The sequence below is a fragment of the Neltuma alba genome, unplaced genomic scaffold (genome assembly GCF_004799145.2).
Source record: "Neltuma alba isolate B1F8T4 unplaced genomic scaffold, ASM479914v2 tig00011850_pilon, whole genome shotgun sequence".
Classification (NCBI taxonomy): Eukaryota; Viridiplantae; Streptophyta; class Magnoliopsida; order Fabales; family Fabaceae; genus Neltuma; species Neltuma alba.
The window spans coordinates 945,542-957,796 of NW_021636455.1; the positions used below are offsets into that span (position 1 = coordinate 945,542).

At 34.9% G+C, this 12,255-nt stretch overlaps 1 protein-coding gene across 2 annotated transcripts; it reads right to left on the reverse strand.

The window, feature by feature from the left end:
- Positions 1-449: 449 nt before the first annotated feature.
- On the reverse strand, positions 450-10,574 carry LOC114718497 (ATP-dependent DNA helicase 2 subunit KU70). Of its 2 annotated transcripts, XM_028903830.1 has the most exons (19): positions 10,407-10,570; positions 10,207-10,284; positions 9,556-9,672; positions 8,903-9,017; positions 8,405-8,510; positions 8,187-8,304; positions 7,995-8,078; positions 7,127-7,185; positions 6,264-6,397; positions 6,057-6,100; positions 5,419-5,495; positions 4,355-4,502; positions 3,763-3,824; positions 2,730-2,790; positions 2,458-2,550; positions 2,213-2,333; positions 1,548-1,650; positions 1,204-1,387; positions 450-959 (listed from the first exon to the last, which is right to left on the reverse strand). In XM_028903830.1, the coding sequence occupies exons 1-19, from the start codon at positions 10,470-10,472 to the stop codon at positions 846-848; spliced, it is 1,884 nt and encodes a 627-aa protein (XP_028759663.1). In that variant the 5' UTR covers positions 10,473-10,570; the 3' UTR covers positions 450-845. The 2 variants fall into 2 exon arrangements, 1 of the variants encoding a protein (XP_028759663.1); XR_003737824.1 differs by lacking the exon at positions 450-959 and having other exon boundaries at positions 1,248-1,387; positions 1,548-1,642; positions 10,407-10,574.
- Between the last annotated feature and the right edge of the window lie 1,681 nt (positions 10,575-12,255).

The window sequence follows — 12,255 nt, forward strand, 5'->3', positions numbered from 1 at the left end:
CAAAAATAAATATTTTATTTATTTGTCAATATCTTTTTATTATTTGCTTTTAAATATTTCCATGATTTTGTATTGAAAAAAATTAATATTTAAATAAAAAGAGTAAATTTCTCTTAAAAGATAAGTTTCAGACACAATAAAAAGAGTATAGCCAGAGAAATTCTAAGACGTGGGAAATTAATAGAGATGCATAGGGTACTTTCCTAGCGCCGGCAGCTTATCTCTTGACAAATCATATATCCCTTTTGCATACGATGGCCTAGGCAGTTAGTAGCCATAGTAGTAAAAGTCTAGCTACCGATTATGCTTTTAATTGATATATTATCAAAGGCCTACATAAGTATGCTAGTTTAGATATTTTTTGAATTGCAGTTATATTTTTAGTTTGTTTTCATGAATATGCATGCGCGCATCCAAACAAAGATAATTTAATTTTTTGCCGCAAAAAATGATTCAGAATTTCTCTCTCAAATGCATTAAACACTGATAATTGTTCAACAATATAGTTTCAAAATACAGACAATTTTAATAATTTACTAATTACTAATTACTAATTACACATTGCCCAGCATATCATTCCCTACCTTTTGCCATCCGCCATTTTTGCATAGAACAAGTTGGAAAAAGTCAAAAGTAACGACTCTGCAAAATAGTGAGTGATTCAAATATCTACGTACATCACATATTAAGCCCCTCTTCCCACTGGCCATTGTACTGTCATGTTGATCACCAATCACTAAAATGTAATGTTCAAAAACTCGAGGCCAACTCCAGCGGCTCTTACTGCCAGAAGTACCCCGGCATTCTGATGCAAAATCTTTCATGAGCATTTTAGCCCTCAGCGATCACTTTCCCAGGTGTGTTAATATCCTGCTAATTAGTGCTTCCTTCTTCCCGGAAACCGGAAGATTATGAGCTGTGAGATAGTACTTTAACTCCACGACTGTCAAATCCTTCAACTGCGAGACAACATCAATGGATTCCACATCAATATTCTTGCCTTCAAAAAGAAGGATCACTTGAACCTCAATTTTCCAAGTTCAAGTTTCCCCGCAGGCAGTGAAACAATCTAAAGATCAAGTGACCAGCCCTCTAATAGAAATGAGTATGTTATATAGATTTGAACAAAGTATAAATTAGGCCGTTTCCTACCCCACTGTGACTGACATTTGTGCACTATGACGAAGGAACTTGCAAGTTTACCTTTCCAGTATCAGCAAGCTCCCCCCAGTTATAGTTCCCACACTCTTGTGTTGCATGGTCAGCAATTGCTTTTCGTTTTTTGGCGGCTTCTGTTGGCTTTCCAGTGCCACGTTCACTTTCCTCGTCATAATTCTCTCCATAAACAGAGGTCTTGAATTCTTCTATTGCTCTCAACACTCCAGGTCTGCAGGTTATCATTTCATGTAGTTTAACTTTGCTCATAAAGTTATAGAGCCAATCGTGAACAAAAATAACAGAAAGAATTTATTCTTTCACTTTCAGTGTTAGGTCTGGGGGTCAGACACACAATGATATCCGACCCAAGATGAAAGCCTTGCTCTTACCTAGTCATGCCTTCCTCATCAGGTACTGTCTCATCTTTGACTTCTGGGATCTCATCCTCTTCCAGAGCCAAGGCCTGCAACACCGTATAGTGTCTCTGCAAGGCTGAAGAACTTCTGTTACTAATACTGGGTAAAAATACCGGCTAATGATACTACAGATTCTGTCAAAGTTAACAGCAGAATATAAAGTAAAATTTAGGTTCATAGACATAACATTTCAAAATAACACCAACGGGCCCAAAACTCAGTATGGCCAACAGAAAGGGTATGTTTTAGCACATATAATGTTACAGATCATGTTTTCAATAATTCAATGAACTTAATCATCTGCCACTACACTCCTGATTTGGAAAAATATGACAAGACCAGCATTTTCAACAAGGTTGGAGAAAACATGCTCGTAAGTGAGATTAGCTGTGCAGCTGTTCAGAATCATTTTTCTCCGTTCAAAGTCAATCAGCCTGCCATCATTGAAATGCTTAATCCAGTATCTTTATAAGTTTAAATCAAGGAGCATCAAACCACAGAAATAGGGAGTTGAGCGATTTCAGCAAGGAGGCTACAAGGGGAACACGCAACATTGTTCTGTTTTTTTCCCCCCTCTTTTTCTTTGTTTTTTTTTTTTTGGGGGGAGGGGGCAGGGGTGCTGAGTATTGGGAACTTACCAGGGTTAGAAAGTTGGCATACAGAAAAATCTTTCAAGTCAACACGCTTAATTAAAGCGGCAGCCTTTTCAATTTGATCATCAGTTGCTTTAGGCACTCCCATATGCTTATCTGAAAAATGCTGAAATAATTCTACACAATTTACTAACTTCGTATTTAAAGCAAGTCAGCACAACCCCCCCCCCCAACAAAAAAAAAAATCTCTTTTCCCTTAACAAAGAAATCCAACTAAGGCAATTTCATACCTCTTCCACATGCCTGATGTCATCCGAATATGGAAGATATATCATGTGCATTCCTGGCGGCTCAATCTGACCACCTGATCGAATAACCTCATCCTACAACATATCATTCTTGGAACAAACTTAGAATATAAACTCGTACATGCATCATTAACTTGATAATCATTAAGCTAATTCAAATCAAACTTAGAAAACCATATTTATCAGGCTGTATATGTATCAATCTTGAGCCCATCAAAATAACTGTGCTATAGTAAGCACCCAACCAACCATACCTGTGCAATAAGAGCAACCAGTTGAGGTCGAGAAGAACTTCCATAGAATGCAATCGCAAAACTGAGACAACATACCAAGACATCACATGAACAAGAAATATTATCACATATCAATATCCCATGGAACATAGTTATCAAAACAAGGTGATATTAATGATCTAAGATTAAAAAATTAAGAAAAGAAGCCATATTGTAGAGTTAACATAAACTCATACACTCATGAGTTAAGCCACAAGGCTATAAGTTTACCACAAGTACTCCCAACATTGAGATGAAGTGCAGGTTAGCATGCTTTGCTAACCTTGAAAAGTTAAACAAATCCTCATTTACAAGTTAAAAAAGGACTACTATGCACTTTCCTAGAATTGACATCACATTTTGAAGTTGAGGCTAGCAGTCATGAGTTCTCAGCATTCTACCACCTTCTCTCACCCTTCGGAACTCTCTCCAGCAATTCATACCAGTTACAAAATTGAAGTTAACCAAGATTCATTCAAAAATGAAAGAAAGCAAATGCCATTAACCCGAATAAGGTAAAGTTTGCAGTACCAAACATAAAATGCCTTTGGAATCAGTATGCTGAACCTTTCCAGCCCCAAAGAAAAGGAAATTCACATAACATACTGGAAAATACTTGCCCAGGATGAAAAATGAGACTTCATCCATCAAAAAATATAGCCTCTTCATACAACATGAAGAAAATTCCCACAGAAGGCTATTCTCAAGGCATCCAATTCTTCCATCCTATATCATGCCAAAACAAAAAGATCCATCTAAGATAGAAACTCAGATAGCCCCAACCACCTCTTCCAAAGCCCTTTGGAAATGCAAAAACCATTCACAAAAGAAAAAGGCAACTTGAACAAGTATCATAAAATCCACAAAGCAGAAGAGCACCATAATGAGAAAAGCATTGCATACGCTCATAAATAGACTAACAACAAGATATATTTATACCCAAAACAACTTTTGTGAAATATTAAACCACGAAGAATACCACAAGTACAAAAATATTTATGGCTAACAAACTAACCGCTTGAGCCGTATCATGGAGTTATGAAGAGCAATGAAGACGCGCATGCTCCCAACCATATCCTGCCAAAAAGAAAAGGCATTACCTAAAGAAATAATATATAATACAGAAACATATAAAATCACTTGGGTTCAGCTAAAAAACTGGTCAAGGCATGTTACAAATACAGGCAGACCAAATAATAAGAGATCCACTTCATGTTCTTTACTTTTAATGTCCAGAATTCCAGGCTCAAAGGATTCGAAACAGCGCAAAGCCAAGAATATCATCAGGGAGGGAAAAGAATATAATATAAGTATTAAAAAAATAATGCAAAGTTAGAATAATTGGCATGAGATATTGAACTCTCGAGTCTTACAGTCTAAGTTTTTTAAGTGTTATTTTCCATTTCATAATCATTCTCTGATTAGGAATTTTTTCCCTTGACAAGTCAATTGGTATTCTAATAATGCTTCCAAGGCCTTGGTGAGCAATGTGTCATCTAACCAAGGTTTATTTCCAAGGGCAAGACATCTTGAGACTGACTTTCTCCCTCACACATCTCTTGCGCAAAGATTAAATTTGCAGTTCATACAATGATTTGAACACGAACCTCGTCACTTGGGTAAAGAAAAGTCGATGGCTTCAAGTTGTAATAATCTCTCAAGCAAGTTAGGGGCTTGAACCCTAGAAGCTGTAGATGTCCAGGAGAAATACTTTTAATCTCAGATAGCTCCTCCATCGAGATTATTATATTCTTGCTGAAAAATGTCAGAACTGTCATAACATAATTACAAAACAAAAGGAGACAACACAACTTTAATAGTTACAATAAAGGCAAACCCATATTTCCATAGGCCTGAAATTAGTAAAACCATGTCATCCTACCCAACACAGCCATCAGCTTCAACAAACACGTTTAATCAGCCAATACAAATAATGCTTCATGGCCAGCGTTATTAGTCTCAACTAGCCCCGCTTTTTCAAAGAATATCACACTGGCAAACCAAGGTACATTTCTATAATAGGCACAAAGTTTTTTTTTTTTTTTCCGATTTGCGCTCAATTAGCTTTAGGTAAACAGTAAACCATAAACCCAGGTTTCCTTATAGTTTCTGACACAACTTTTCCAACTAGGACTAGGATTCATCATGACTGTCGTTTACGGTCAGCTCAGTTTTTATCTGCAAAGCAAAGAGGGTGCTAATAAGGCATGCTCTTGATTTGCCACGGATTATAAGAGATGTTATCAAGGACATTTATTACGAATTATAGTGTTGGCATTGAATCAAACTTCCCTGTTAGAAGCATAATTTTCAAGTACAGTCAAGAATCCTCCAATACCATCACCCACATCAAAAAAATTTTACCAACTATCCTAGAGTCAAATTAGCGATTGAGAAATGTTCAAATATTTGCAACCACTTTAATTTACTCTCAAACCATTTTCAGTATATAGCATACAGATAATTGTAATCATCCCATTCTTCCTTGAAAGACAGATATCTCCAAGAACAAGGAACTGGTTATCCTCCAGAAGTCTCTCGCCAAATGACATGCTATGTTATACAATAGCTATTAGTTATCAAATTTCACACTACGGTTAGGCAAGAATAAAGGAAAAAAGTACATATTCAAGACAAAGAAATAAGATAGTAATAAACATAAAACACATACTTTTTATAAGGAAGAAATCTTTTAGTAGGTCCCTCCAGCAATGAACCAGTATCAGCACAAATGAAAGATCTTTCAGTCTGCACCATCAAACAAATTAAAGGCTTTTCTGATCTAGTCCTGACAGCTTTATGATCGAGTTAAAAAAAAAAATTATAACCAAAGGCTAAGATGACAGTAACACAAATGTAAGTACTGTTTCGCATTTTCAGCAAGCTAATCCATATGGCGCTAACAAGATATTCAAATAATGAAGAAGCAAATTGCATAGTTTTTCTTCCTTTTTTCTGTCAGCAACTGTGCTTCTATTCTGCCTTAACTCCAGAAGCAATTTTTAAATTCCTGTTTGATGGCTATGTTCCATGCATTCAAGAACATAATATCTCAAATTATATCCCATTTCAATTCCTCAGCAAGTGCTTACTGCTATTTTTTATATTTGAGATTATAGTGGAACTAGTACAGGAGTCAGTCTTACTCAAAGTGAATTGAGATCATCATATCAACCATGAAATATTTTAAGATGCAAATCATGCAACATACACATTGTACACAACCAAGAACATGGTGGTCGTTGAACTCATAAATAATAAATTGTCGCATGCAAACAATGCTCAATAAAAGGTTATAACATTCATCACCTTTAAAGGACGATTGGTGACAGAATCAAGCCATGTAATTTTTCCTACACACCCAAAACGTGCAATGTCACAGGAAAGCTAAAAATGTTATTTCTTTTGCAATAAAAAAATAAAAATGATCCAGGACGGAAGAACCGAAGAAAAGAAAAAAAAGAATTTAGACTAGTTGACACATATTTTAACTAGAAAAAATTGGGGAATGTTTACCTGGCACAGTGGGACGAATTAAAGCATATGAATTCACTTCAATTGATAACCCATTAACAACTGTAAATTTAATCCTTTTGACAATGCGCTTCTTAAACATGCGCTTTCTTAGTTGATCCTTCATATCCTCCAATCTGAAAAAAAGAAATTATATTAACTATTATAGAATATGAAGATGGAAGTATTACTTAATTACGTTATGCAATATGATATTATGGGATGATGTAATAATATTTGGAGATCAAGGTTTGAAATTAGATAGTTGGGATAATCTAGGATTTGATCAAAAGCTATTGAACTCATAAAGAAGTTATCACACACCATAGCATCATCATATCTTGTACTTTATTTTGATAGTCTGTCCTCTAGTTAGTATATATATTGCCCTAATTATTATTGATAATTTAATATATTGACCTTAAGTTTGTTTCGTTATATTCTATTTCTTTTGTTCCTATCCTACACCACTTATTGTCAAAACAAACATAAACAATATCAAACATTGATTTTGTACTTCAATTCAGGTAAGTAGCTCTTTCTATGCTGTATCTACCCGGAATCCAAATATTTGCAAAGCAAACCAATATAAATGAGTTTAAGTTTGTTATAGAAGACAACGGGTGGTTCACCTTCATTCTTATCTGTTTCAGACTTTCAGGAGCATATGCACTCAATTCTAACCAATTCAGCAATAAAATACAAGACAATGATGAAATCATGAAACTTTGAAAGCCCGTTATCTCTACTTCATCAAGCCAGACTCCAAATATATAGCTATGTCTCTATTTCAACAAATTGTTATGTGATGAGCATACAAGTCCAGGTAAGAAATAAGCAAGAGTATTATATAAAGAAAGCCATACTGGTTTGCTACAGATGGCATAAACTTGTCGAGATCATCTCCTTCTAGCCCAATCAAATCCTGAAAGGCATAAGATCAGCCAAGTAAGAATGACTATGGGTCCGTTTGAATCAGTGATTAGAAAAGTAGCTTATTAAAAAAGTAGCTTATAGAGAAGTGAAATTGGATAAAAGCTAAATTGGATAAGCTGAATTGTGTTTGGATTGGAGTTCAGAAAAGCTAGATTGCAAAAGTGAGATTGGTAAAAGGTTGTTTGGATTATGATTGAGTAAAAGTAAGTTTGGTTGTAAAATGACCAAAATAGATATGAGTTTTAATAAATAATGAAACATGATTAAAAAAATAATTTCACATAATACAATGAAATTAAAATAATTTAATATGAAGAAGTCATAAAAAATATTTTAAATATAAAGTGAAACATGAAAAAATAAAAGTATATTTTTAGGAGCATATTTAAAAATAAAAATATACTTCTAACTTATTCATTACTTTCAACTAATTTTAACTGATTTTTTATTATCTACAAATTAGTTATTTGAGACTTATAATAAGAACCAAGAGAGGTAATAAATTTCTTAACTTTTTCTCTCTCCATATTTCAAAAGCTATAAGCCATAAGCTATAAGTCATAAGCTGTTAATTTTAACTTATAACTTATTGTAGCTTTTCAGACAAAAGCTCGATTGCAAAAAAGCTGATCCAAACAGACCCAATTGTGTCAATCGAGCTTATAGAGCTTATAGAGCTTATAAGCTACTTATAAGCTCAAAATAAGTGATGCCAAACAGGCACTATATGTCTAACAAGTTATGGGACAAATACAGGGAAAAATATATAAAATTCATATGTTCAAACCATGGACATACTGCATAGAATTGAGATACGTTGAACTCTTGATCAGGGCAACTCAAGGGAAGGAGTTCAATAGAGATACCAAGATCTCGTGCATCCTTCAAAAAGAGAGAATAAAAGAAAACTGATGAACTGATAAAATAGTTAAGCCTCACTTCATATGATCTATATATGCTAGAAGCCTAGAAAAATATAAAAATGGATACTTTAGCTCTCTGCAGTGTGGTTCTTGTCATATCGTGTCTTATAGCCCCTTTGATGGTTCCAAAAGGATCATCTTCATTTGTGAACAGAAGTATCCGTTTATCAACTGTCTTTGCTGACCTGTGATTAATTTTTGCTTATTTTCACCAATGACCATAAGTTACAATAATGTACAAAAACTATGAGTCGTTTACATCTGCATGAATGAACTTCATATTACCCTTTCCGAAGAAGTGCTTGTGCCACCCAGAGAGCATTGTATAGAGAATTTTCTCGATTCCCAGAATCAATCCCATATTGGCTTCCAATATCTTTTAAGAACGATTCTACAGATAATGAGAATCCACATGTCAACTAAGGCATTAGCTTCAAGCCACATATAATTGATAACAAGGGCAAATGATATAGCTTAAAATACCCCGACCAAGCTCTCATATCTTCAACTAATTCGAATATCGTGTGTGTGCGCGTGTATTTCCACATGGATTTAATTCAAATCAATGCAAAGTATGCATGAAAATCAAGAGGTGAGCTAAGAATTTAATGATTTGGTTCACTTTTAATTTGACTGGTGCAGGGGAGACATAAGCAAGATTTAATATAATATAATCTCATCTCACACTTAAACAAAGATTAACAAGATCAATTGTTTCATCAGCTTGGTTTATCAGTCTGATTCTCAATATGATATATCCAACCCAAAAGCCCAAAAACTTACCATCTATGCTATCAAATTCTTTTATCAGCCTTGCTGTTGGCCTGTCTAGAAACTCTCTTTCAGTGACATTAAACACAAAAACACCATTCAAGTCTTGCAAATTTTTCTTCTCTCTCTGCAAAAAGCAAAAAGATAAAAACTAATGAGCTGGAAGGGGAAGAGGCTTATACCATTGAAACTGACCCCCTACCAAACACACGTGTAAAGCCACACACAAATCCTGATTTTGTCATCCAACAACGTTTGTGATGGGTTGATTTGAGTACAAGGTTCTTAATAACAACTATGTAAAACCATTAAAAGCGTCAGGCTAGAGACATAGTCCTTTTAAAATAACAGTACCGAAAAGGTCTCACCGCAGCATTGTACTGCCTTACAGTGTTCATTCATGGTGACCAAAACCTCATAAATCACATCAAATGGAGATAAAGGTATTCTTCCACTAAACCATATTAAATTCAAAAGCCCCGTCCTGATGATTTCTATTAGAAAGAATGATAACAAAACATAAAAATTGGTAATACCTCCGATTCTAATTATAAGACCTCGTTTATAGTCTACAAACGAAGTCTTATAATTGGCACCAGAGGTAGTAGTTACAAAGACACCCTAAATCATCTCATAAAATATGTCTTATATAGTTAACATCTTACTGTGTTAAAAAAGCATATAGCAACTTCATCATACGATCTGTTAATGATCTGAGCCTTTAATGACTGTGAGATGCAGCTCACTGCCATGTGGAAATGAGTTTCATCCTTTTGGTCTTCCTGCTAGCATAGAGAAGAGAAAAAACTTAGTAAGAAGTGGCTTTTGAGCATACAAATAGTGTATTCGGAAGTCTAAAGAGTTGCATACTAAGAAGCATCAATTGAAATCTAGCTAGTTTAATAATTTATAGCATTTGTGCATGTTGACAAACAGCAATGTCAACAGTCACAATGGAACAGGAGGAAACAAGCATAGGAAGGCCCACAATAAGTCCACCTTCCTTCCATTTAAGTAAGATGCATAAGATTAGGATGAGACAGAGAAAATCTGTGAGTATGGCAAACCTTCTAACGCCATAAAACATAATAGATAATTTATGCAGGCATCAAGTCACAGCACGAAAGCATTAAAAATAGAAAACGGTCCTACAGAATTAGACGCATGTTCATGTTGACTGACAATTAGGCCCAACTGCTATTGCAATGGAGGTAAACGCTGATGTGCGTTATATCCCTAGCTGGGAATCCTATATTCTGTCTTATTCTGCAGCATGAAGCAGCTTAGTAATAATAACTGTAGTGGAGAAAACTAACCGCCGAACAGGTGGTGTTGAACATTTTAGGCGAAGCATCGACCAGGTAAACCACGTGCTCTTTGATTGACTCTTTTTCCTGACAAACATAGAACCGAGAAATGTCCAGTGCGGAAAATAAACTAGCAGTGGAAGAAGAAGGGCATGAGACCTGGTAGAAACGTCTAAGAAGCAGCATGGTAACAATAATGCATGCCAAACCTGAAAAAACCCACTGTCTGGGTCATCTTCGTCGTCTCTGAAAACATCATCAGGGTCCATATCCATTGCCCAAGGAGAACACTGCAGTGACAAAATAGACGGGAATGGAGCGATGAAGTGCCCAAGAGTGAATGGCGAACTAAAATGGCCAGGGTGTCCAAAGCGTCCATGAGAAGCCTCGTTCCTTGCATTTCTTTGAGCGCCTAAATACTCCCGCCTCCTCGGCGCATAAAGTCCACGAAGTAAAATACCCATTCGTCCTCGGAATAAAATCCAACTAACTAATTTAAATAAATTAAAAATATTAATTAAATTAGTTCGTGTAAATATTTTTTTAAATTCTCTCTCTTCCCTATTTAATTGTTGTTCGGAAAATATTTAATTTAAAAAATTAATAAATATGTGAAATAATTTTTATATATAGAACTAACATCAACTCACTGATTAGTCCTTATTAGGGTCGGTAATACTAGCCAACCTGCCGGTTATGGGTTGGCCCATGGCGGGCTCAAAGACTGACGGGCCAGTCCTAAAAAAACCGACTTCTGGCGAGCTAATTTTTTTCAACCCAGCCCCCCAGGGCTAACCCACCAACCCGCCACTTTTTTTTTTAAATTTTGTTGTGCCTTTCATTTTTTTAAATAAAATTTATTCTGATTCTTAAATATCTAAAATAAAATATGCATATCGAAATTATCATAAATAAAATATGAAGTCCAAAGTTCAAACATTCCAAAATACTACTACTACGAGCATACATGATACATCATCCTAAATGATTAAACATAATCCCAAATTAAAACATAACAAATCTAAATTAATAATAATACAAAACACAATGTTACAATCAAGTGCTCAACCATGAGCTACCATTCAATATTGATATAATTTAAAGAATGATATGAAAATGTGAAATTATTTGGTTAAGCTTCATAAGTAGAATCACTTTCTTTTTGCTTAACTAACTTTGCTATAAGTAAAATTCATAATACAGAATAAAAGATATATTACATTATGGTAATTTTAAATAATAAGAATGAGATGAATGACTAAAAAATAAATATAATTATATTTGAGGGAGGGAAAATTTTAAATAAAATAAAATAAAAATAAAATGGGCTGACCCACCAACCTTACGGGTTAGCCCGTCGCGAGTTTTGTTTTGGCGGTTACGGACTCAAAAGATCCGTTTTAAAACGAACCTGATTTTATCAACCCAACCCCCTATTTTTTGGCAAGTTGAAGGGTTGAGCCTGCATATTACTGGCTCTGGCCCTTGTATCGACAAGGATGAGTAATTTTTTATCCTTGTAATTTTAACAAAATTTTAAATTCAAGTCTTATGTTTCAAAATTTTCTCAAATGGCACCTGCCCTGTTTATTTTGCTAAGGTGGCTGACGGTGTGCACGCATGGAAGGCGGGAAGGACGCAGGCAGGCATAATTGGCAACTTAATGACATGTTAGAATTTTTAAACGAAGCGCGTAATTGTAGTTCATTATTCTTGACATTATTTTCCGGCTAAAATTTTTTTTTGACCTTCTTTAAAAGAATAAATGCTTCATGAAGGAATGTTTGGCTTCACACTAAAAACAAAACCACGAGTTTGATGGAAGCGTGATTTTCAATATGGAACCAAATACAGAAGCATACAAAATGTACGTTTGATTTCGTTTTTATAGCCAGATATACTTGCAACATAGCCACAAGTAGACAAAATGAATTGACAATGCTTATTTTATTTATTAGCCGATTTCGCAGGTGTAAGAGCAGGACAATGCCGAACATCTTAGACTTCAAACTCAAACTACATAATCACTACAATTATTCATTAATTCAAAGCCTGATC